General features: G+C 40.5%; 1 protein-coding gene across 2 annotated transcripts; it reads right to left on the minus strand.

Annotated features, from left to right (window-relative positions):
• Nucleotides 1–83: 83 nt before the first annotated feature.
• Nucleotides 84–22,850, minus strand: crlf1a (cytokine receptor-like factor 1a). 2 transcript variants are annotated; one of them, XM_081603535.1, is made up of 9 exons: nt 22,280–22,850; nt 14,033–14,311; nt 11,936–12,065; nt 11,627–11,796; nt 7,310–7,467; nt 5,242–5,316; nt 3,845–3,938; nt 1,574–1,752; nt 84–1,421 (listed from the first exon to the last, which is right to left on the minus strand). In XM_081603535.1, the coding sequence occupies exons 1-9, from the start codon at nt 22,350–22,352 to the stop codon at nt 1,398–1,400; spliced, it is 1,182 nt and encodes a 393-aa protein (XP_081459661.1). In that variant the 5' UTR covers nt 22,353–22,850; the 3' UTR covers nt 84–1,397. The 2 variants fall into 2 exon arrangements, with proteins under 2 accessions (XP_081459661.1, XP_081459662.1); XM_081603536.1 differs by having other exon boundaries at nt 1,570–1,752.
• Between the last annotated feature and the right edge of the window lie 4,778 nt (nt 22,851–27,628).

Raw genomic sequence — 27,628 nt, forward strand, 5'->3', positions numbered from 1 at the left:
CAGGTACCGCTTCCTGTCAGCAGGTGGCAGAGCTGCATCATTTAGTGACATTAAACCAGGAGGGATTCAAAGATGAGACACTATTACCTCAGATCAGCTGTATTACCATGGAAACAAACGACACAATAATGTATTTTTGGCACAATTACAATATCATCTTGAACTTTTAGTTAATGTTTACTCACAAGGCAATGAGCTGAACATCACTTACTAAAATAAAATAAAACAAAATAAAAACACATGATCAAACGTCTTTTATTAAGAACAGCTATTCATGCTGCTCCTAAAGCAATTCAACAAATTAATTATGAAAGTTAAATATATATATATAGTTTATTTGCAAATATTTTGATTTCATACATAGAAAATAACAATATAGAATGAAGATGTACTACATTTAGTAGTTTAAAAGCAGCAGTAAGTTAGTTTTTTTTAAACAGGGTTAAGCAGGAAGAAATTGAAATTAGAATGTGATGAATTGCATTGATCTGCGTTGAACTGTGTATTTATCAAGCGTTCAATACACACACACACACACACACACACACACACACGCACAAAAATCAGACCACGTGTGTTTCTGTCAACATTTTTATAGAACACAATTAGAGATTGATAACAACTTCAGTCATTGTACAGTCTTTACTGACTAAATTTAACTTAAGAATTATAAAACATAGCTTTATACTTTAAATATGCTGGTACAATTTAGTACAAAAATAAAGGCTTTCCGCAGCCGACGCAAACACCATCAGTCACATACTGGCACTCAGAAACAGACAAATCCTGGGTGGACCAGTTTGGCACACTATCAACCTAACATAGCGACGCACTAGTTAAAATACTGAATCATAATCTGTTCCGTGTTTCTTTTTACACTGGGATGTGAGACAAGGAATCATTTAGAGAATTCTTGGACGCTGACTCGCCACTAGATGGCGCTCCAAATGCCACCAACAACACGTTTAGGCGCTTTAGCCAACATTCGGGCGGAAATCGGATTAGTTTTCATCTCTCCTGTGCACATTCAGGTCAAATGCATGTCAAAAGTCTTCACCGCTGTCCGACATCTTCATGCTACAATGTCGTTTGCGCCCAAGTAGTTTCTTTCTCGTCTGCGACGAGTGAAAACAGCTCCACCGCTTAGAGGAGCTCAAATCGACTGGAAAGGATGCAGAAACGAAGCGTCTCCCACTTTTTTTTTTTTTTTTTTTTAATTCCTCTCTGGATTTCTTCTGGAGCAAATTGTCTTTTACATTTCCAATATGAGAATGCAGTCGCTTTTTTTCTTTCTAGTTTTTTTTTTTCCCCCTCATTCACACATATAGACAAAAATAAAAAATAAAAATACAAACTGCATTCGTTCAGTTCGTCTCTGCTTGCAGGGCCGACATGTGCTACGACTTATCCCCTTGGAGAACCTAAATTAAAGACACAGTCTGTTACAAATCAGCTTTTAGAAAAAATCATTTCCAGTTTGTTTGTGTTTGTGCGCACGGCCCGCTCGCGGTTACATGGCGGACGTGTGTGTTTGCGTAGGCTTTCTTCTCGGCATTTGGCGATGCTTACCTACCTGGTTGCGAGTTTTTGGCGATTTCTGCATGTCCACCCTCCACTGGTCGTACAGCTTCATGGACATGCTGCTGCAGCCGTAGGCGTGCTTCTTCACCCAGCCGAGGAACTGCTTCAGCTCCCGCCGCAGGGTGGAGTTGGAGTCGCCGCTGGACTTTGAGTCACAGGACATCAGTCGCTCTAAGGGCCGGAGAATCAGGGTAGGAGAGGAGATTTGGAGATTAAATGTTGAGATATATATATATATATATATATATATATATATATATATATATATATATATATATATATATATATATATATATATATATACTTGCCTGCATTGAGTTGTTTTTTCTGTTTATTTTTCTTTAAAGCAAGTTGTAAAAAAGTGTAAAAGAGTGATCTTAAACGTGCTGCTTTTATGGGGAAATTTTAACACTACACCAGGCGTGAGCTGGTTATCAGGATAAAAAAGGTTTTTAACACATTAAATGGAGAGTTTTCTCCAGCTGTACGTTGTTTATACAATGTTCTACGAATTTACATTCTTGGGTAATGCTGTGCTATGGTGCTATTTTTTTATATAAAATTATCCTCCAATGACAATCTCACACCCGTCCATGCCAACATTACCACAGGATGTTGTTCCTATTATCTGCTAATGGTAGATACAGTAAGAAACTTATGTTAGCCTCAGATTGGTGTGAAAATCAAAATCAAACAACAAAGTAGGAAATTAGATGTTCTCAAAGCGAGAATGACTGAATTTTGATTTTATTTAAATCCATCACCAAGCAAAAAGCCCACAGCACACCACAATGATACCAAAGTAAACAAAGGCTTTTTTTTGCATGTTGACTCTAGTTGTTTAGATGTCCCTCAGTATCTCATATACAACCAATCATTTGTAGAAACATGTTGAAACTGGGTACAAATCACGCTTTATCAAGAATAACATCACAGGTTGTTTATTATTATTATTATTATTCATTGTATCTTAGTTGAGGTGATTTCATGAGTTTTACATGTTCTTTGCATTACCGGCAACAAGATGACGCTCATAAAATGCCTCATCGGTAGCAATCCGTGACCAATCGACAAAAAAAACTAAACTAGTTTTCTGAGCGGTGACCACTGGTGACGATCATCTGCTCCAGTCTCTCGTCAGCCTCGCAGCTCCGTCCCAACATTTAATGACCTCACCTGGTTCCCATACCTGTAGATTACATACTCCTGACATTCACCCACTTCTTGTCAGATCCTCCTGCATGCTTGTTAGCCTGTCACCTCCTTAATGTCAAGAAAGGACACTTCAAATTTGTCCAACCGGTTGCTTTTCTCATACTATAAATCAAAACTAGAAAATATATATTTTGCCAGTGATTCATAAATGGGTTAATAATCCAAATTCCCAAAACCAGAAACTGGAATGTGACTGTTCGTTTCATTGCCGTGACAATTCCACCAGTCTGCATCAATTTGGTGAAATCCCTGATTCCAGAAGCTTTACTTGAGGTAAATCATCCAAAAAGTTCAAATAATTTGCCATTGAAGCTTTTAAACTGTGTCTATAATGAAGTCAGGAAGTAAGCGATGTAAAAATGCAGGCCTAGATGTAAAAAGATTTCGCTGCGCTGCAAAGAGTTGCATGGAAAGGGCAGCGGGGCCGACGGGAGCAACGGCTAAAGACGAAAACAACAAGAACTTATTTCCCCCACTAACAGAGGACCTTTTTGTCTCTTCGCGCCGTAATAAATACTTTCTGAGCCCTCCCCCGACGAAACCCTTGCAGGAAAAATGTGAGTTTTTATGAACAGGGTTTTGTTTTCATAACTGTGGTCTTTTTTGTGGCCAGTTTATGATAACATTTTATACAGCAGTTACTGTATTCCTGCGTCTGGAGAGACCTAACTGGATCCAGGATGGCAGACAGCACAAGTGCTCAAGGATTCCTGACAGTTTTCATCTCGTCTTTGCCAGAAAATGATGCTTTTGTCAAAACGCAGTAAGTAGGTCTGTTTCTTGTCATTTCCCTGACGAGCTCAAACTATATTGGATAAATAAATATGACAAAATAATCAAAAGAAAACAGAATGGAAGACTGAAAGTGCAATTATCTGTTTCCATGCGACGGCCGCAGAGAGCTGCTGGGCGCCCGGTACACTGTGATATCAAAAATTGCTTCTTTATGGACCAAAATGATCCCAAAGAATGAAAAAAAAAAAAAAAAAAAGCTCTTGTGAGGAGACCCCTGACAAGCGCGCCTGTGTGTGTGTGTGATCGTTCTCACCGCTGTGGGGTGTGGAAGCAGCTGTGGGGTGGCTCCACTCGCTCCAGATCCCAGCTTTGCGAGAGCCGTAGATTCCCACGGGGTTACACCGAACCTGTGGAAAATACGACGCAAATTAACAACGGCCAGTCGCTAAACCTTTAATGGCTCTCGTAAGCGTACACGCCCCTGCTAAAATCCCGTTTTGTTTTTTTCCCCTACGTGAAAAGCTGAGACCATTACAAATCATTTCCAAAGGGTTTTGTTTTTCTTCCATCTTTAATGTTACGTAGATGTGCTTTTGAATGCAACTGAAGTTTGATTGGTTTGCATTTCCTGAAACGGAAAACAAACAAACCAACTAAAGGGAAATAAGATGAACTGGATCTTTTGAATTAATTTCAGAATTTAGTTCTCCCTTCGGTTACAGAGAGTCTGATGAACCTGAAATAAAAGTTCAGCTACACAAAAATAAAAATAAAAAATAGAGCTTTGGGTATTATTCTTTGTTGAAAAAAATCCGTCTTGGAAACAAATTCTATACCACTGAAAGGATTATTAATTATTAATTGAGCTGGGTATAATCTGGCCGGTCAGATTATTTTGCTCTTGACTTTTGCTTGGTGTCTTTTATTGGATGATTGATGTTTGAAAAAAGAAGACATAATGTTGGCAATTTAACATTTTAATTATATAAAAAATGGCGGTTTCAGCGGGGAGAACCGTTTCTTCCAGCAGTGTTTATGAGAAGTTACTCAGGTATGATCAATACGCAGTACGAAACATGGCGGTAGGAGCATCGTGATTTGGGATTATGTTTCTTCAGATGTGCATGTTTTTGTCAAAGCGTTCAAAATTGTGAGCAGCTACAAACAACAGCCAAGTTTTGGCCCAAATTGTGAAAAATGCGTGGCGTCAACCTGAAGAAGAAGAGGGATTTACAACCTCATCCACACCAACAAGGAAAAGACTTCACCAGGAGGAAATGACAATTTTGTGATTGGATGAACCAGTCTAGAAATAAATCTGACTGGACATATGTGGGACTGAAGAGAGAAAGGGATAGATTTGATGAACTTTTGCAAACCGGAGTGGGGCAAGCGTTACCTCATGGTGGTGTGGCTTGCTGAAATTAAACCAAAAGGGGTTTCAGCTAAGCGCTAACTTGATTCCCGACATTTAACGGCGTGCATAATAACGCTGACATGCTACTGCAGCTATTTAATATCTTTAAATCCTTCCCCTTAAATATATTTGTTAGTTTTTAAGTTGAATTGTTCAGGATGTACGTGACACCAGCTGTGGAAAGTTGGGGAAATGAACGATGCATCGCATTATCGATTGGTTTAGTCGCCAAAAACCAGGAGCTTCACCAGGCCTCACTTGGCCTCAAGCGCATTGCTACAAACCCGCCATACCTGCACGAAATACACCGTTCCGGGTCTCAGGCCAGCCAGCCTGCACGACGTCTGATTCCCGACATCGTTCATCACCTGGGCAGCGGAGGAAAGGCACAAACACAGAGGAGCTGAGCGCTGGAGGTCCGACCACAGTATTAAATACCAATGGGCAAAAACTAAAGCACAAAGCAGAATCAAGATGCAGAAAACACAACCGCAAACCATGCGCAGACCAAAACATGCATGTGCACCACATTGTTTAGCAGCTCCTGATCAGCATGTTTATGAAAGTATTTTAACGTAACCGTGCCTGCTGGCTAAAATCTGTTCCCTATTATTTATTACAGACTCGGATACTCCGACATACACACACAGGTACTCACACAAACAAGAACTGAAGACAGCAAGATACTTTAAATGGGAGGAGAAAGAAGCACACACACACACACGCGCGCACGCACACACACACACACACACACACACACAGACTGCAGTTAATAATCTGGCCTAATAATCCCCCACTTTCTCTCTGACATCCTGTCTGTAAACACTTGTTAAGGAGGACTCCAACAGAAAGCAGAACATGTAAATTACAGGCATTGGAGAGCTAATGATGTGACGCACAGGCGGCCAACTGAGGCAGACGTTACAGCTGAGCGTCTTTGCAGCCATATTGAAGACATTAACAGCTGAGATGTATCCCCTCCGTTCCCCAGCATGACCTCATGATTAGGGCCGCTTCAGAGGCGCTTTGTTTCCACCATCAGCCCTTCAAGCCACCCTCTCCTCCCTCCTCCTTCGTATCGGTATCACCGCGCCTCTCCACTCCTCCGCCTCCATTTTTTTTTTTTTTTGCTTTTTAACATTTCCACTTTGCAGGTACCGACTTGCTTATATTACAGCGTTGTAATTCCTCCCTAATTACAGGAGAATCTTCCCTCCTATCCTGGGGAAAATGATTTCTCTACAAAACCGTCCGCATCAAAAACAGTGTGCCGCTGCGTTTCTGTTTGGGCCTGTTTACACACATTTTGCAGCATTTTAAAACAACAATGCTGCAATTTCTACAAAAAAAGGGCCCTGAGCCCTTTAGTTCGTGCAGCGCATGTGAAAAGAATACCCTTTAATTTTATCCATCTTGGAATGAAGACATAAAGAAATATTACTGTAGGAGTATTTTTTTAATTGAAAATAAACCTCGGGAAATTTTTTATGTAATTCCTGTAATACAGCAGAGATCGCCAGAGGTTTAGGATTAGCTGGAGGTAATTCATACAAGATATATTACATTAACTTTGATCAGCTTGCCTTACTGTACAATCTTTCATTCTTGTTTGTCTGTAAACTCCTGTTTGCACACCTGAATTTCAAAAATGTACATGGATATTTCTATTCTATTCTATTCTATTCTACAGTTTAGGGCACCTAATTTTACCACACAAAACACTGTTTAAGGAGTTTAAAACTGACTATTTATCATTTGGGGATTGTTAGTATCTGCTTTGACAACGTTTTAGGTTAATTTTACCTCTTTATATTGTACTTTAAACACGACATCGCTGAGAGTTATTCTGGTATGAACAGATTTCACACTCTGTCATATTTCACATGTGTTCAATTAAACTACATGAGATTTGGGGGGGGGGATTTACATCCATAATTCATTCAAATACTTAACTACAAGTACAATCTGCCAGGGTTTGCATGCATTAATTGCTAACAAGGAGAAAATTTGCAAGCATGTTACAAAATTTATATTATATAAGATGATTTTGTTAATTTGGGGCCAATATTATCATCTGATAACTGATAATCTACCAATATTACACAGATTTCTGTTTCCTTCAATGCTTCAGTTCAACACCCAACAGTCCTGCACTGCTTCATCTGATCTTACTAAGTCTTATGCACCCAAAAGGAATCTTTATCTATAGTATGTTTAATATTAAATTATACAAATACATGTCTATACTGATAATAATCACTGCTCTGTTGGTAAAATAAGACAAAACAGACTGTAATTTGAATACAGCTTTATATATATATATATATATATATGCGAATATAAAATGTGAGATATTTTTACCTTCCAGTCTTGACTCTCCTCCAGCCTGTAGCGGATCTGGTATTTAGCCTTAAACAGGAAGTCTTTGAGAGCCGGCGGCGCCTCCCAGCGAACGCTGAGCTGGTCCTCCAGCTGGCCCAAGCGGCTGACGGTCACACCTGAGGGAGGGTCTGTGGTCACTGTCAGGAGAGAAAACAGAGAACAACATAAATATTCTGTCAGCATCTAAAAAGAAAAAGGAAAATGATTGTGAAGCGAGCTGAGAAGGCCATTGGAGAATCCCTACGATCTAACCAGGATCTGGTTACAGCTCTTGCAGAAACAGGCCTCAAAATGTGTTTGTGTGTGTGTGTGTGTGAGTGTGTGTGTGCGTGCATGTGTGTGTGTTGTACAGTTGGAAGCTCACAAAACCAGCAGGACTTTGTATGTGAATTGAGATATTAACATGTTGTTTCAATGCTCAAAGTATGAGTTAATCTGAGAACAAACAATTGTGTATTCTGTTAAATGAATATATTTTTAAGGTATAAATCGTTAAGACTGCCAAGAAAGATTTTATCAAAATGAATGAATGAAATGTCTCTAAACGCAGAAACTTTGAACTCAATCAATGAGCTAAAATCATTATCATTACTCTTTTTTCTGAAGATTAGTGAGACCCAAAAATGTTTTGTCTCATAAAAAAGATTCTCAATTTTTCCCCCTGAAACCTTGAATATTATAAAGAATGACTTTTAATCATAAATACTGTTATAATGTGCAGCCCAGAGGCGTTCTGCACAATAGACTATTATTTCAATTTAAATGTGCAACGTGGCTCAACGTTGTTCGCTTTGGCACAGGCCGACGTTTATCATCTCCACTGTAGTTTTTGGTGGCTTGTACAGATGAGATCCGAATAAAACTGAACTCATCCGGGGAATCGGGAGTTAAAAAGTTGCACACCATCAATGAAACTCACAACTGAGCATGTAAAACCTGACCAGTCAGAGATCCGTTCAGAACCATTGCAGCATAAGAGCAACTAAAACTGAGTTTACTTTAACCGCCATAATTGTTTTTATTATTTTCAAAACGTTACATTTATATCAGATGGTAACTCTGACAGAACATGCTCCCCTCTCGGTACTTGTTTCACTCAGGAAGATCATTGAGGGCGCACTGCCTCCACCCTCTTATTTCCTGTGTAAGTAACTGCTTAATGCGACTATAGCAAAGGTTTAAAAGTAAAAAAAACAAACAAGTGTTTACATGGTTTGTTTGAGATTGGAGTTGATTCAGGAAGTTAGAGGCGGATTCTCACCTCGGTATCTCTCGTCAGAGCCGTTAGCTACGGCCTCCAGAACATGAGACAGTGACTCAAGTTGACAAGAGAGGCACCCACTGCAGGTAAGATATTACCAAAACCTCGCAAATTCCGTGCAAGTGTATATAGCAGATACTTGAGACGTGACACACTGGAGATGAATCAGTGTTTGTATATGTTGTGTCACCCCGCAACACGTCATCATTTTCAAGTTATACGTGTACAAGTTTCCTCTAGCTCTCTATCTCCCAACGACTGAGGAATGCGGGAGACCCGTAGGAGTTTCCACCTCGCCTTCAGGACTGATTGGACCCGACCGTAGGTGTGAGTGACTCACACCAGCTCGGCGCAGGTGTGGTTTCCTAATGACCTGCTTTTGCCGTGGAAGACGCTCGAATGAAAGCAAAAGGCTGGGTAAACGAGACACGAGAGACAACCCAAACACAGCACTCACTCACACGAATCGAGAAAACGCCCACTCCCAGGATGCCCCTCTGTTTCTGTGCGGGGGCCCCGGCCCAGCCCTCGAGGCGTGTAAACAGGTGTGTGCTTGCATACATTAACAAGAACAATAGGATTAACGTTTGATGGACGCTCGTCTCCCTGCCGCTGGCAAGTCCGGCCCAGAAACTTTGTATTCTTTCAGGACGTTTTTCCCAGAAAAGTTCAGAGAGTGCCAGCAGAGAACAAGGCGAGGAATTCCAAGCTTATCAGGTTGTATTATTTCAGGTCCAAGACCTAAAGCCTCAAAGCCCGGGCTGCTCAGGCCTCGGGGTCTGCAGCTGCCTTGGAGACAGGATTAGGTTCGAGGATCAGCATGGAACATTCCATCAGTCTGTGTGTGTGTGTGTGTGTGTGTGTGTGCGTGCGTGCGCGAGTGTTTCTCTGTGTTTATGTCCACCAAGCATGAGTAAAGAGAAAATGAGCTCGTCAGAAGAGACGCTGGCTTTCAATCGAGTTCAAAGCCAGCGCGAAACAAAAAGTCATCTCTGGGCGCTTTACAATGAGACGAGCCCGAGAGTCAGAACAAAAAAAGGCATGAATGTCCAGGCCGGAGCGCACGCCTGGCACGGTGGGAGCATTTGATCCTGTTGCATGCTCCTGTAAGCTCGGCAACTGACCACATAGCATAGCTTTAAAAGGGAATGCAACTCACTTCCCATCAGTGTGAAGTCAGATGAAAACTTTGCCGTGACACTGCAGCCATGGAGGCTCGTTTAACTCTCCGCTTTATGCGAAATCAGATTACAGCGTGATGTAATGTGATGTGCCCCAACATATTAACGTCACGTAAAAAATCGGAGCAGTTGGATTTGTTTGCCTTTCTTACCGCTCGTATAAACTTAAGGATACTGTTTTGGTATCGAATTCTGAAAGATATTTTTATGGAGACCTGATCATATTTGTGTTTAAAATTTGTTTGTTTTTTTAAAGCAAAACAGATCTGATGAATTATAAATAAATGGGATGCCTTCAGTTGTTCACCCTTCATAAAGTTACATAAGAATAAGCAAATTACAGAAGCATTTAAGAAAACATTTTTCTTAAATCCACCCTTTAAGTTACTTAAATTTATTTAATCCTGTGTTAAAAAAATGTTTTATAAAAATGCCTCACAGGCACATTTCCCTGTATAAGCACATATACTTCACTTTTTTAGTTGATCAGGATGTCCAGGACATTTAATAATATGTTTTTTTTGTTCCACTGGGGTATAAAAATGGCCATTTTGTTCAAAATGAGAAAGACGGAGGAAAACGACAATCAACTGAGTCAAGCATGTGTTGATCTTTGGAAATCATGAAATGGCCACACACTTAAAATGTCCCCACATTATTGCAATACGATAACTAAAATATCAGATTGAATCGCCAATCAATTAGAGATGTTTGATCGCTGATCAGCAGGTTTAAAACTGAATTCAGTTGTTTTCCCCCTGCCTGTGAAAATCTACCATCGTTTACTGTCCATAAAAGCATCAACCCAACAAAACTTATGCTAATTAATTTTTTGTGGATTTAGTCAGGTGTGTCATAAACTCCCTATCTTTCACACTAAATGTAAAAAAATATATATATATTTTAAAAAAATTAATTATGAACATCAAAAGAATAAGTTCTGCAGGTTCATTTAGGTTTTTTTTGTTTGTTTTATTTTCCATTTCCAAAGCTTGAATCGTTCCAACCACTTTGGACCACTGCTGCTGTTGCGATACTTCAGCAGAATCAGACATAATTTCTAGAAGTACTTAAGCATCCCCCCCCATTGGCACCGCTACTTAGCATTTTTTGATATTGCATAAGTTGATGAAACACATCAAGAAGGTGCTCTTAAGAGCCTTGCATAACGCGGAGCTGTAAGCTTTCCAGGCAGTTAAAAGACAAATGAGAACGCTCATTCACATTCCTCTGAATGTCTGCCGAAAAGAAGGAAAAAAAAAAGAAGCCCTTTAGGCAAACTACATCATTACACATCTTTCATTTGTACAATTATGTTAAGAGCTACATTAAGTTAAAACAACGTTTTCGCTCTCAGGTTTGTCAAGTTAACTGCTTAGGCGAGGCGAGGTTAAAGGGTGAAAGCGTTCAAATCGCTGCCGGCTTATTAACAAATAACAAGCAAATAACATTAAGACGTATTTGCACCTCGGATTTTGTAATGATTTCAAACATGAGGCAGGTGCTAAGAGGAGGTTTTAGATTGCTTGGAGCCCTGACGCTGTTTAGCACCGCTTATGGAACAACAAGGTACTCCCACTTAGACAATCAACTTTAATCATTCACCTAATTTAATTAAGAGTTACCAGGTAATTAAGATGATTGATTAAATTTACCCAGAGGGGAAAAAAAAAAAGCTAATCCACAGAAGACCAATGATTTATTTGAGTACATCTAGCATCTGCAGAGAGGAAAGGCGGCGAGATATTGTTCACTTTAAAAAGCTTCTCTGCTGTCTAGGGTGTAAGGCTAGACGGCACAAAGACAACATCAGACAAAGCAAGAGGGTCAATGCGCGTCGCTTCTCTCACTCACCCACATCTAGGATGTCAAGGATGATGACGTCGGAGGTCGCTCGGCCCAGCCGGTTGGAGGCCTCCACCCAGATCTCATACGGCGTGAAGAGGTGCAGGTCCTGCGTGATGCTGCAGGAGTACGGCTGCGTGTGGCTGTAATCCTCGCACTCCTTCTCGGTGCCGTACCATCTAAGTGGGGAGTGATGATACGTTTTTGCTTTCTTTCCCCCCCCGTCAGCTGAGACTTTTATTTAAATGTAGTTTGCAGTTTTCAGGCAAACTTTCCGAATGTCCTCATCATCAGTGAGGTTTCAGTGTGTCTCTGTACCTGAGTTTGTACTTTAGCTTGTACAGCGTGCTGATGTTTGTCTCTCCTTTTCCTCCGGGCGCCCAGCTGCACGTCAGGTCTTTGGTGTTCCGGGACCAGCAGGTCAGATTGACTGGTTTCTCTGGAGGCACTGGGGCGGAACGAGGTGTGGCGAGAGTGACGGGTGGAAGACAGGAAGTGGCGAACATGTAGGTAAGAAAGGGAGATAAAACAGAGGATAAACGAGTCAGCGAAGAGGTAAAATTAACTCCTGTCTTTCCTGCATTTTTATCCTCTTTCTTAATTAGTGTGTGTGTGCGTGCGTGTGGGGTGTGTGTGTGCGTGTGTGTGTGTGTGCATGTGCACGCGTGTGCACGGTCCAAATCAGAGTTATGGTCACCTTCTCCGAGGAACACAGAGTATACGGAGTGCCAGTGTCACTCAGAAATTATGATATCAGCTTCATCTCGGTTAATGTGTTTGAGGAAAAAGCCAGTGGATATCTGAGCTGTGTGAGTCCAACATCGTTCTTCTTCTCCTCCTCAGTGAAAACCGTGAACAAAGGAATGACAATGTAGTCCACAGTTTACTACATCCACAGATCAAACGGCAAAAATAACCACCAGCTGTAGTGACTGAACATTTCTAAGTCTTATTTGTCTTTGTAGCACAGATTCTGCTCAGTTTGATATTCTGAATTTTTGCCGCTTTGATCATTTGGTGTCCCCCCCCCATAGTTTTCACATTCACTTTTTATTTACAATGAAGCACAATTAAATTTTTTTCTTTCCCTAAAAAAGGTGTGTCCTTTAAAACGCTGGACATTAAAGAAAGCTATTTTAAAGAGGAAGAAATGAGCACAAACAGGAATCGATGAAGAGAGAAGTCACACGATCGCCTACAAATTAAGGATTTCTGAAGATATTTAAAACTATTTAAAAAAATTTTTAAATACATGCATGTTCATCACGATGAAACTAGACTTCTCTGACTAAATGTGCCTTTTCTTATCCATAAACATGTATTTTAAGCATGCATATCAGCGTTTCTCTTACAAGTGAAGTATTTGGCTGAATTATAGAGATAAATATTCATATTCATAAATGACATATAATTTAACTGAAGCTAGATTTATAATATTTCGTTCAGACTTTATGTCGCACCTCACTTGAGGGGGAAATATGAGAGATTGAGATCAACGACTAAACCAAACCTCACATTTGTAGGTATTAATTTAACTTCATTTATTTCTAATACGTTACCAGTAGTAGATTACAAAGTATTGCACTAAATCCTTGTTCCTCAGGTACAAAATTACATGCATGGCCAAATGATCAGATGGTAACAGGACGAAATGATCTGCACCTCAACAAGTAAACAATCTAGAATTACTAAGACACAAAAGTGATTTCAAAACAGTAGCTGCTGCTTGTCTCGGCATTTATTTCACGAAGTCAACTGAGCAACTGGAGATATTTCTCATTTTCCCGTTTCTATAGAGCAAAGACATCCAGACCGACGATGCTGTTTACCTTGGTCACTACAGGACACACAAACATGACTTTGTCCAACTAAGAGAACATATTTTTTCTCTTTAACTGACCCAAAAGCTTTCCCCCTCCATCACAGCGTCAATCTCTTTGTGCTAAAATGTTGCTTGTACATTAGAGACAAGGTTATGTTTATGAGAAAATGAGGTGCAGGAAAGGTTGATCGGTGCTTGCTCATACAAGTGCAAAAGTACAAGTGGTTTTCTTCGTCCGTAAATTGTCAAGCCTTTGCAGCAACAGTGGACCACACAGATGGTCAAAGCATCACTGAGGCCTCTCACTGGGTCTAAAGGTGGTCATAAAAAGCATAAAATTTAACTTCAGCTGTGCAGGGACACTTAAAAATCTACCCACTACTTCCTCGCTCTCCCTTTTACTCCCATTTCCTCTTCATTCCCCTCATCTCTTCTGTGTATTGCTCCATCCAGTGATCCAAGCATTTTACTTAGAAATCTTCTGCAGATACGACGAAGCATAAAAAATTAAAAAAAAACAACGAAAAAGAAAAAAAAAAAAACAGATGTAGACACAACTGTTCAAATGTTACACGTCTTAAACTTCAACTTACTCCCAACATAGAGACAGGAGCCAGCTAATATGTGCCCCTTGTGGTTGTGGCAGACGAGGTTGTCGCCAGAGGTTTGCCTGGAGGCGTTGAGCCCGGCCAGGGTCACGCTCAGGTTGGTCGGGCTCAGCACTCGGTAGAGGGAGCTGGGAAGCTGATGACCATTCAGCGTCCAGAAAAGAGAGTTGGCGTGGACCCCGAGTTCGGGGTGGACCCAGCAGCTGGCGGTCAGGTTGGACCCCATGCGAAGCACAGGGTCTTGGGGGTAAACGATTGCTACATCTGCAAGAGAGAAGCCAGTTTGATGGTGTTAGTTAGGAGGGAGACAGGCTGTTGTGTTGGGGAGATAAAAGAACAGGCTTTGGACTTCATATGAAATAATACAGAGTCAATTTGTTATAATAAACCTTCAAAGAATGTCATTGGAAATCTTTTTTTTTGTGGCTATTTAAAGTTGACAAATACTTTGTTTAGGTCAGAAAAAAATAAGTTGATGTTTTGGTCCAAATTTTACGTAAACCGACATTTTAATTTTCCTCCCAACTTTTCAGCCATGAGAATACATGAAAAGAAATTGGACTCCAGAAACGCATCACTATGGGAATTCATATGAAGAGTTTTCTTTTCTGTGTTTTATTATGTCCTTGACACAACTCTTGATGCCCAGGTGGTGGCAGTAATGAGCCTTTGAGTTGCGGTTAAAAGTAGAAGAAGTAGAAGTTTGATGCTACTGGTAGCTAAGCTACGTGGTATAGCATAAGGGAGTCTATTTCTGACAGCTTTTTAGACTTTGGTTTTCATCATCGTTTAGGGTAACGGGTAACCATAAAGTAACGTCATCTTTTCCATGAACTCTGTAAAGAAACCGAATCGATTCTTGTTAAGGCTGAGCCAGAAAGACGGCTACACGGTTAGCGGGTTTAGTGTCTTTAACCTTTCACTTTCTCATCTGCTGCGTTGCAGGGGTGTAGTTTTTACAGTTTCCAGTGGAAATTGGGGAAACCTTCAATCATGTCAGACTTACTGTAATGGAAGATACCTGGAAATGCTGATGAGACAACCAATTGACCAACCTGATAGAGACCGAGGCCAGGCAGCACAGCTGTTATCTTGCCATGGTTTAAATGAAACAAGGATGGCACTGTTTTTTTTTGTTGTTTTTTTTTACAAGACTTGATTTTTAAAGATATGACTAAATATGAGGCAGGTAAACAGGGAAGTGAGAGACTGCTGTGTTTTTGACTGCAACGTTTCTGAATTCAACTGGATTTTCTGCTAATATCTTTCCATTTATGTGACATAAAAGTGGCTCTGATTTGTACACTTTATATCTTGGACCTGTGAATCACCTGAGGTAAGACCTTTTGTGAAAATGGAAATGGTGGCGACAATCAACATCGATCCAGTAGTGGCCACGCTGATTTCTTTGCAAGTCTTGAAGTCGTCTATTAAGTAGTTTGCTTCCAGCAAAGAAATTACATCTTGCTTGCTCTTTACTGTTTTTTTTCTGGTCAGGACACGCATAATCCAGCATGTTATGATGTTTTAAGTAGGCTTAATATATCACTCATCTACTATTAACGGTGTTTAAGGCAAAGAGGAAATGGAGTTATAATGGACGTAATGACACCATCTTCCTCTTAAATAAGTCTATGACTCATTTAATTTTCAACCTTGGTTTTTGTCTCATTAGGCTAAAGCATGCCTCGTCAGGAAGGAAGTGACTAAATCCCAAAGCTTTAAACAACCCAAAACTTGACTGCTGCTGTTCATTAAAGCAAGATTCCATCTTTGCTCAACATACTTCTCAGTGTCTATTAAAATAAACCAATTTAAAGTAAATTGTAAATTTTAGACTCACTCGTCTTCAGGCCATTTACACCAAATGATGTAGTAAAGGCAATGCTGGGAACACTCGGGCGCTTTACCAAGCAATGTCTTTATAAGTTGGTTCTGCTTTAGCTCTCAAGGTTGGTCACAAAAACTAGCGGGAGTCCAGCCACTGAAACACTAAAAGATCTAGACGGCGGCGTTAAACTTACTAGCAGAAGTTTAACTGTGGTGGGAACATAACATAACCCAGGACCTTTTCAGATTCTGCTGTCACAGACACACAGACAAGTCCTGATCATAGAGAGTCCGGTCATCTGTTTTACGGTTCTGTTAGTGATTTTTGCTCCTCTTATTGAATGCAGATGAGCTTGGCCTGCAGAGAAAGTTTGCACAGTTGCCTCTAATACCAATAACACTTTGTCCACACCTCTTGTGTGTGTCACTTTCAGACTAACTTCCAGATGAAAGGCAATTCAAGATGGTCTTACTATCCACTGGAAATCGCCTGCAGAAATGCGTCTTTTCAGTAACAAACCCCAGACTCACCATTCTGTTGTTCTTAATGAACATCTTTTCTTCAGAATGATGTGAAGGGGGGGAAAAAACATAGAAATAAACATTTAAACCTCATTTAAACTTTGGTTTTACATGGTACTCATCAATAACGTAACATATGACTTATATGTCAAAGAAAAACTGAAAACACCTTTGATTTGGATCATTTTGTCAAGATCACTGACATAAAAGACATTTGACATTTTGAGACTGCCTTGCAAAAACTACAGTCACAGGACAAAATATTTGTCAAAAATGGCAGATAGGAGAGAACGCATCAGATAGAAACATCATTGATAAGAAAGTGTTAACAAGGTTTCCCCCAGAAAACTTGCTAAACCCAGTGGGCCGTCGTCTTTTTGAGTTAAAAAATGTTGAAACTTGACAGGAAATTTGAAAATATCACTTGATAATTATGTGTTATTAAAAGATTGGAAGATTAATACCTGAACACCAACTATAAGTTCCTAAAAAATGCAAACATTTAAAAACAACTTAGCAATGCTTAGCCTGGCTTAGCCTGGTGGGGGCACAAGTAAAGCCTGGTGGCCCGCCAGGCTTATAAAACACTGGGGTAAACCCTGGTGTAAGTGATGAGATTTAGTCTTATTTTAGTATATTTTTTTTGTCTCTAGTGGCTTTTTTTTTTTTTTTTTTTTAAATGCTAAAACAAGAAAGTAGGTAAAGAGAAAGAGGGAAGACATGCGGCAAAGGTCACCAGGCTGGGAATCGAACCTGCTACAGCCACGTCAATGCCTCCTTATGTGGGCTGTGCTTAACCCCTGCACCACCACAGCAGTCTAAATTTAGCTTTTTAAAGCTGTACACATGTAATTGATTTTAACATTTTTACGTTAAATTACTCAGATTGCATCAGGGACAAAAAATACCACAACGCATACGAGGAAAATGACTGCCATAAACCCGCGCATTAAGGTTCAGTGAGCAGTAACTCTCTGCTGTCCAACTCCAATCTCTTCATACAGAACTGTTCAAAAAGCTACAAGAGGAAGGAACCATGACACTACACATCAGCAGTTTCTGATGCACTAAGCACAAAAGGTGAACTATTTTGTGCTAAAACATACTCATTCACTGTCTTTAGTACTATTAGGTTCACATTTAAAGAGAGTCCAGCTCAAAATTGGTAAACCCACATCCTAATCGCGCTTAAAATAAAGACGCTTTTGATCTCTCAGGTGAACCGCCCGATAAAAGGAAGGATCAAGGAGAAAAGATGAGAAGAAAGGATTTTATTTTCTAAAGCGGCAAGATTCTAACAAAAAAACCCCCAAAAAACAAGTTCCCAACCGATGCAGAAACCAATACGAACGCATCTGAGAGGGTTTCTATGAGGAAATGACTGAGCAGCTTGCAAACGAGAGTGTCAACACTGTCAGACCACTACAAAATCTGCGCCCGAGGCCACGTCTATTCAGCAGCCAGCCACCTTACGCTGACAGACATTGTGTGGTCTTTCATGGCGGAGCCGCCTTTGAAGACACCAGCTCATCTGTAACTCCACTCCCCTGTTAGTATCACTGCCGCCTCTCGAGGCCTTCGACACGACGCTTCCATACATGCGTGCTCACACACGAACATAAACAAGCCGATGCAAAGGGGCTGTTTGTCTTTGTCACTGGATACAGTGGACCATGATTAGCCAGTAATACCCCGCTCCAGCTGAATAACAATCGGTGTTTATGTATTCCAGGCGCTGAGGACGGGACATTGCCCCGGAGCGGGGTGCGAAGCCCTCTTAACACCCCTCTCCTTTGCAGTTCAAACACTGCAAAGTGAGACACAATTACTGCTGTTTATTGTCTCTCCCCAACACGTTCACTGGAGGAAATGGCTTGTACGAAATGATTTGTTTGGAGAGACGGAAGCTCTCATCACGCCCGAGGATGAGTCCAACATCATGATAATGGGTGACGGAATTCAGGCTGAGAAATGAGAAAATGCCTTTGCTTTTGTTCCACGACTTGCCAACTGCATTACTAGTCCCGAGTGTCTAGACTCTAGTCTGAGGTGGTCTTCAAAGGTACGTCGCACTCGCTGTTCCCACCAGTAAAGCAGCGACTCTGCGCTCGTCCATCCAGCAGCTGAAAGGGAGCTTTCTTCTGGACTCTTTGACAACCGATGCACATGAGCCGTTTGGAGATTTTTGAGGAAGTCACGCAACATTTGGTAACAATGAGCCATGCAACATTGTCTGCGAAGAGGCTGAGGAAGGAGCAGCAGAGTTGATTTCTTCTTGATTTACAGAATCATATGTGTTTATTTCTAACCTGAGGCGAAAGAAATTTACAAAATGTGACGTATTTTGGTTACATAATTGCTTTGAGACCATTTTTTCCCCCCTTTCTTAGAATCTCATAAGACGGGACCAAAATAATGCCTAAAATGGAAGAAAAACGGCAAATAGCTTCAGTCTGCTGAACTCGGAAAGGTGCAGCTTGCATTTCTATATGAGCTCTCTTACTCTCATACCCCTAAATAAAACGCAGTGCACCCAGCTGTCTCTAGAAGTCACCTGATTAGTACGTAGAGTCCACATAATCCTGAAGACTGAGGAACACAGTGATAGAAACCCAGTTTGAAGCTGCAGGTAACTTGAGACCAAGCACATTTCAGCTTTAGAATGGCCTAGTCAAAGTTCAATCTTGAATAGAATTGGGATTTTTTGGTTGGACTTAATTGCTTTTTACCGTTTCTTTTTTTATTTATTCTCCGTGAGTGAGGCAACAGCGTTGGAAGAAAGTGACGATCTGCAAGGCGTTAATTCAGGGAGCTAAATACATTTTTTTTTACTGAAAAAAGAAAAACTTTGCATTGGTTTAGATCCCAATAAAATCCACTGAAGCTGGTGCTTTTAAAGCGTAGGCAGAGTGATTACTTTTGCGAGGCACTGTGATAATTGCGATATTTGTTCTTCGGCCCTGGGATGCAATAAAACACCAACATTTAAACAACTTAATGCTGGTAGCAGATTGTGTGACGGGGCTTCACTGCCCTTTATAACAGCGTTAAAAGCTAACGACCATTAACGTTGTGGAATAAGCAGAAGCAAAGGTTACATTCATTGCTTGCTTTTCCCTTTAAAGCCCTGAATCTTTCCTTTTATTGTGCCTTTTAAAAAACGAGATGAGGGTCTGAAGAGCTGCTGTTTGCTAGTGAGCTCACCATTAAAGCTAATCCAGCCTCTTAGCGGCTGAGCCGGACATAACTGTGATTTATTTACATTATTGTGCATTAAGCTGGCGCTCCCGCATTCTCCAAAACCCCGAGCAAGTGATGTCACCGCTTTGTTGCGGTCCGTAAAGCCCCCATGCTCGCCATGTGCTAAACGAATTATGGCCTGACTTGTTGAAATCCAGCCTCCCTGGAGGGGAGCTTGCTCTCCGCATGGGATACAAGCAACGCAACTGCAGCAGGAGAACATCAATAATCTGGGCTGTCAGGCAGACAGAATGGCATTTGTCCCCATACCTCAGCCCCCCAAACGTATCCACAAATCAAACGGAGCGCAATCAGGAAGGGTCCCAAGGAGGCCTGGGTCGATTAATTTAAGAAGTTGTTTCGAAAGTTGCAACCTCTGTAGCTGTAACATTTTCAGCCGATTGGGTTAAAGTTTTTTTTTTTTTTTTTTTTTTTTTTTTAATCGGACGTTAAGAGAAACTGACGAGAGTTTTCTCCAGCTGGTTGGAGCCTTGAGTGAAGGAGCCTGTTGCTGCAAACTGTTGGTCAGCTGGCTGAAAGGAGGATGCCGTGATGTTTTTTTTTGGTTTTTTTTCCTTCCAGTATGATGCAAAAAGCACAAAGCGTTTTGTTTTGGCAACTGAACGTGCATCAAAATCAAAAATTCTGATGAGCGCCAAATATGACATTAGTAAGACTAATGACCATTAGTAAGATTCATCGTGTCGGATTATTTTAGTGGGAAGAATTGGAGCTGCACCTGCTGCCTCGATATGCTGCTATGAGTTATTTTATCTACAATGTCCGTGTCGAATCGTAACTATTGCTGTTTTTCACTCGGGTCAATTTAGTCCCTGAAAACTGTAAAACTCATTGAAAGAATCCAAATGCCTCAATAATAAGTAAATACAACTTAATAGTTTTGGACAAGACAGTAAAAAAAAAGCCACTTAAAAACAATTCTGCACCTTTTTGATATGAAAAAAATAATCACTTTAAAGCTTTCCAGCAACGAGTTTGTATTTTTATGACTTATTTATACATTTATAATCATTTTTAGTCAGCCAAGAAGTTAATTTCTAATAGTAAACGAGATGAACATTTCTGAAAAAAAGTGTAAAAGGAAGATTGGTTTTAAAATATATATAATAATCTGTTTTTATTCACATTTTCCATGTAAAAAAGGACATCCACAATCATTTCTACCCTTCTTATTTGCACAACAGTTAAACTCTTCTTATAGCTGCTGACCAGCTTTTTGCATGCTTCCTCTTGAATTTTGATCATTTTTCTTTGCCGATGAGCTTAACGTGTTTCGGGTCAGAAGGCCTCGTTCGGATCACCCTAATCTTTGCCTTTCTGTCGTCTTCAAATCGAAGCCCTGGCTGAGCCACACCGAAGTATTAATATTATTTCCAGGCAGAAGAAACGGGTTGATAATATTTCCAGCATTGCGTCTAGTCTAGGCGCTTTGTGTTTGCAGGAAAGTCAACAACGCAAGGCGAGCCGTTTTCAGCTGGCGCTACGCGTTCATCCAGGAGGAGTGAATGCTGCAAGTCGACTCAATGCAGTCGGCTGGCCAGGTTTCCTTACACAGAAAACTGAACTGATCTTGATGCGGAGATTTCATAGCTAGGATCAAATTGTGTGTATAGTTAGACTGAATTTACCTTTTCTTGTAAAATGCTAGAGATGACACAGGTTGTGAAACGGTCCTGTAATAAAATGATGTGAATTAAATGGAAACTTCTGCATCTATGGTTACAAGGATGTCAGAGATGCTTAACATCCTGACTGGAAGGTGGATAATTTTCCATCTGCATCAATCCAGATTAATATCACATTAAAGGGCTGCTGCACAACTTTCATTGAGAAAGGACTACAATGGATTCTAAGTTTTAAAATCTAGATTTAAAATAGGGATTCATCTTTATCTTATTTGTCAGAACATAATACTTTTCTTGTGTTCAGAATGCCTTTAATCTGCAATATATATACTAATAAAAACAATTAAAAATTCTTTTTTTTTTTTTAAAGGAAAGGGAAAAAAACAGTTTGTATTTTTAAAACGTTTGTTAATGTTGAAAAAGAACTGGGATTCCTCATTTTCCATTAAAATTTGCTAATATTTTTGTCTCACCAGGTGTCATGTACAGTCTGACCTGGATGTATTGTTCCACTCTAACCCTATTTTTTTTTCTCCCCTGTTACATAAATGCTGTTTTTTTTACTGTCTTATCATATAGCTTATCAAACTGGCTCACGTTTATAGTAATCACTGTTATTATTGCAATAACTTATGGATAAAGGAAAACAGATAAATACATACTCATTATCACTAAAATATGGAATCCTATCTTGTCTTGCATAATCATATATATTTTTTTTACTTTTCCACGTCAGTGAAATGCAGCTGAAATCCCAATGTTTATGTAACAGCGCAGTAATCCAGTTCTGCAACAGGTTTGGCTCTCAGGACCCAGTCTCCTCGCGGTGCCGCTTCAAACTCAGATCTGCTGCCCACACTTGGACATGAGCAGATCCGGGTGAAGCAGCACAGAGAGAGAGAGAGAGAGAGTCAAGCCGACCCCCCCCCCCCCCCCCCTCCCCCGCTGCAGGAGCGGAACTTTGCGCATCGGTGGACATCTGGGTGCAACTTACGTGTGGACAGGGACAGCACACCGGGAGAGTGCAGCGTGAGGAAAATCAAGCAGAATCCCAAGGCGGCTTTCATTATGCGGGGTTGTGTTTTTTCTCTCCCTCCCCTCTCCAGAACTCCAAGCGGTATTCCCGAAGCGATCTCGTGTCCTCCTGTTGTTGTGGTGTCGCCTTCTTCTTCTTCTGCTTCTTTTTCTTTTCCGAGCCTCCACACAAATTACACCCAGCGCAGGGAGACGGAGGAGGGGAGAGGAGAAAAGCAGTAAAAAAAAAAAAAAAAGAAGAAATAATAATCTCGGATTGTAATAAGAAGACAAGTCTCCAGAGTGGAGGGAGCGCAGCTGAAACAAAGTGTGACCCGGTGGGAGAAGTTCTCCTCTGAGGAGCCAGAACGGAACCCGTCCCAACACTGAAAGAGTGAAAGCTGCACGTCCCGTTTGCAGTGTTTTTCCTTCTTAATGCTTCCTGCAGCTAAATCATACAGCCCTCCCCTTTCTCTCTCTCCCTCTGTGTCTTTCTCTCTCTTCCCTCACGGTCACCAGTCATTCCCCCGCTCTTCCCGTCCCTCTCCCTGCCCTTTTTTCCAGCCTCTCCCCTCCTCCCCACCACCCCCCACCACCCCCCAGTTCAGTGATGGGTAGGAGTCAGAACCATTCACTTTCACTGAATCACTCTGTCTGTGATAGTTTCCGAGCCTCGGGTCTCTCTCTACTCTACACGTTTTCACAATAGGAGGCTGTTGAGTCACGACGTTTAACAGGAACATCGCCTAATTAGAGAGCCACCTTTGATTATGTTTGGTCTAAAACTCAAAACAGTATAAAACCCCCACTTAAAACTCAAGTTTCTAACAAATGTAGTCTCTAATTTACCAAAATGGGTTGTTCTTTATGATCACATTCCTATAGATAGGCGCAAAAAAAAATAAAAAATTGTACATGCGCACAAGGATACCGCTTTAGAGGGGGTGCCAGAATTATTTCTGTACTTACTGCAACTTGCATGTGTAAATATGATCAATAACAGAGGTTTAGGGTTAGGGCTATAATGTATCTGCATACTCCTCAGAAAGTTTCTAGTTGCACCCCTGGCCTAGAGTGATTTGAAAATAATATGTCCTGCCAAGTACACTGTTTCTCTTTCTGCTTCTCCATCCCCCTGATATGTTTCAAACCATCAAACCAATTATGATTACATTCAAGAAGCTTAAATATATCCTCTGACAACACAAAGTAGGTCAAAAGATCTTAGAAATCAACACATCAGGCGACGATCTAAAAAAAAAACCCATTAGGAACAAATGAAAAACACTGACATCTACCACTCTGGAAAGGATTATGAAGCCATTTTAAGGCACTGGGAGTCGGTAGACCGCAGCACCATAAATCTGCTCTCTACCAGAAAGTACTGACGAAGAAGAATGTTCAGTCTGTGTGTGACCTGAAGTTCAAACCCGCTTGGGTCGTGCGGCAGGACAAGGATCCAAAGCACATAAGCAAATCCTCCACCTCCAAATCCTCCGAAGTGACTAAATAATTCTGCAAAGAAGAGAAGATTTCTCCACACCGATTCAAAGAACTCAACGGTAATTATCAAAAACACTCGATGACCAGTCAGTCAGAACCAGATTGGTTTGGTTTGCTGTTTCCTCTCTTACGATCACTCACTTTTTCTCCAATAAACTAGAATATTCAGTCCAGTGGGATGTTTTGTCAGATCAAAAATAAAAACCTCTAAGCAGCAATTAAACACTTTTCACTAATCACACATTTTTTTATTTATCTTAAAACGTTTTTGTTGGTCTGATGTAATATTCTAATTTTAAATCATCATATTTAACAGAAATAAAGGCTTGAAAACGTCAGTCTGTGTCTAAACTAACCTATGCAGTATGTTTCACTTCCTGAAATAGAAGAGCTACACTTTTATATGTTTACCTATTTATGTTCTTACAACTAAATAAGCAGTGGAGTGAGTCTGGCTGTAACAGAGTAACAAATCAGTGGTTGCACATTCTTGTTAACGTGCAAGAATGTCCCAGTCAAAATCCAAACCTTACACAAAAAAATATATATATTTGACAAGGCCTGATAATTTATGTTCAGTGATTCTCTTCGTACAATCTGAACTTTTTTTTTTTGATGTTTGAAGCTGGTAAAAATGTACAGCAAAAGACCGTTAGCTATAATTGAGGGTAGTTCTGCCAAAAATGACAAAAAATATATATATTTAAATTGTGCGACCTTATCTCTACATTTACACTACTTTTCATTTGTTTTCCCCCACAAAATCCCAATTAAATCAATTCGAGAGTGGTCATAACCTGAGAAATGTAAAAAAAAAAAAATCTTAAGCTTTTAAATACTTTCAGTCAGTTTTTACTGTGTAATTATTGGACAATTCCCTTTGAAGCTTTTATTGCATTGTTGCGGCTCAGGAGGAAAGAGCAACGTGGAGAAAAACATTCTTGTTTTTCCATCAGATAATAATTGGTGTCTGTGATAAAAATCTTAAGAAGACAAGACAACTTTTGTTTTCACAGAGAAAACTTTTGTTTTCGCAGAAGAGTTTTTTTTTTTGTTAGCTCAGGGGAAACCAGTCAGGATCGCTGTGGGAGTCCTGGGCCAACCAGCCAACACAGCAGGGGAGAGGAAGCACAGTCATGTCACGTCACACTCCGACTGAGAAATCCAGACTGTGTCCGGACAACAGTAGCTCTCTTCATGTTCTTCCTCCAGCTGGAAAGCTGTGACTAATATTTGACTGATGCACAAGTTCGGACAAACTCAAATTAGTCCTGGTCGTCGTCTGTCGGCGAAAGGCAGCGGTGACTCAGCGGGAGTCCGGGGCAAAGCGTTCGGACTCACAGCCGTGGTGACCTTTAGGTCCCGGCCCACAATGTCCCCGTTTCTCCTCGCTCAAAGGACGCTCTTGTCAGGGAAGCGGTTCCCACTCGCATCCGGCTGTTACTTTACAGTAAATGTGAAAGGATTTATGAGACGCCGTTATGGCTCTTTTGTCGCTTTCCCGTTATTTCACTCTTTCTTCCGGTTCCCGATGCCGTACAAAGAACAGAGGACTCATGGTGAGCATTTGTCGCCATCTTGGGCCAGTGTGTCCCTGTCTCAGCTGCTGTCCTCATTTATGCTTCAAAAAAAAAACCATCTCTTTAAAAAAAAGGAAAAAAAATCCCACTTTTTGGTTTGGAAACAGTATCACATAAAAGTATTTACACACCTAATACAAGTTGTATAAAATTATGTTATACATTTACTTATTTTGAAACCCCAACATTGGCTTTAAGTGCCATTTGACCCCCATTGGCATTAATATAATATGGAGGCTATATCAGGGTCAAAGTTGACAAATTGGGTAAGGAGCACAAGACAAAATTAATGAAAAAGTGGCAAGAAGAATGTCATGATAGTCGAAAGAAGCCATTAAAAGTCCTACTTGGACAAGTTTTCTTGTTGGATGAGATCAAGTTTTAACTTCCGAAGCGGCTCACATCGTATGTGGCAGGAAAGTAGATATTTATCCCCACAGTGGCATGCTGAGGCATGGTGGTGGCAGCATTATGCTGTAGGATTTTTTGTGTGTGCGTGTGTGGAAGAATATTTGTTGGTAAAATAAGGCAAAAATGTCACTCTTTGAGTTCAAAGAGTGACATGTGTGAAGAGTGTGTGTTGTGGGACGCAGTATTTTATTGTTCCTTCCACAGCTGTAGACTACTTTGTTTTGTTCTATTACATGAAATCATAAAAAAAACAAAAAAACTTTGTGGTTGCTGCGTGACAAAGTAGAAATATCGAAGGGGTGCGAATACTTTTTCACATTGGCACTGTAAATGGAAAAAAAACCCAAAAACAAACCTATCCAACATTTCAAACGTATTGAAACGTTAAAAAAAAAAAAAACGGCAGAGTGCTACATTAAACGCCACGGCAGGAAGTCCTTAATTCAAAACATCACACGGGGAGCGGAGGACAAAGTGTTGAGAGGAATAAGTGGTGGAGTCAGACAGCGAGAGCCGAATCTCCATGATGAAGCCTTCTCCGGCGTAATGAAAGTCATGTGAGGACAGTGAATCTCTCAGTCAGTTCTCTGGACAGACAGCATGTTGAGCGCAGCCTCGCTGCAAACCACGTGTCTGAGATGCAGGCGCCCTGCGGAGAGCTGGTGAGTCCTCTGCTCAATCCCTGCTCTTTGCGGTTTGGTCTCTACGCCTGTCACCGAAGGGAAAATGTATGTGTTTCTCTCTATTTGGGACACGTTGCGTCTGAGAATAGGCCTCTTCTGAAGCCACCTGTTGAAAATGCAAACATAAGGTGGTGGTTTTTATGAGCAACGGTGTCCAAACTCTTAGCTTTGTCACTTCGGTTAAACACAAAATCGACACCCTTATATGAAAATGAGCAAATTAGAAAATCTCTTTCTGGACCTCAGATTCGTCAGTTCAGCGGTGAACTGATCAACTTCTCACAAAGAGTTTATTTAAAGAGCCTTACAAAAGCACTCGTATAATAATGCCACGTTATAAATGCAAACCTCAGTGTATTTCATTTTGAATAAGTGGAAATGCAAAAATAGTCATTAGTTCATTTATTTCTGAAAAAAAAAGTGAAGTTTGTTGTCTGTGTTTTTTTTTACCCTAAAACAAAAATCAAGTGCTATTGGGTTTGTTCATAAAAACCGAGGAACACAGCAGACAGGTCAAGGAAAAACCTAGAGACAAGGCTTGAACTCAATGGTGGGTTCAAGTCCTCGAGTGAAAACTTATTGCATAATCTACCAAAAAATACAATATTTAATAAAACAAACACAGCTATCAGACGTTTATATTACATTTATCTGTAAGTGAGTGTTCATTCGAGACATTGAACGTAAGAATGGGACATAAACAGGAAATGGGCCACTTCTCAGCCAGATTAAATAAATGTCTGTGCCAAAGACTGCTTTTGAGCTAAAGTACCATGAATGCTTTTTAAATGTACACTGGCAAAGAAAAACATTGTGGCAAGTAAAAGACAAATATGCTACGCCTAACATTTTACAGTTTAAGAAGATTTAAAGATTTGAATTGGCCAATGAAAGACTTACCACAAAAAATAAAAGCCATGCTCTAGCCGACTAAATCTGAACAATTGTTGAAGTGTAATTGGGGCTTGTCAAACATTAATTCCTGTGGCTGGATTTTGAACAGTCCTGCTCAGACTGAACCGTCGGAGGCACAGCGAATATATCAGGTTTTGATTTGTAAAAGACTTTAAAACCAATGTAACGCTTCCTTCCGGTTCACAATTCACACTTTGAGTTGGTTTGTCACATAAAAGTTTAATAAAATAAAATTGA

The sequence above is a fragment of the Poecilia reticulata genome, chromosome 22 (assembly GCF_904066995.2).
Source record: "Poecilia reticulata chromosome 22, P_reticulata-male-v2, whole genome shotgun sequence".
In the NCBI taxonomy this organism is placed as follows: Eukaryota; Metazoa; Chordata; class Actinopteri; order Cyprinodontiformes; family Poeciliidae; genus Poecilia; species Poecilia reticulata.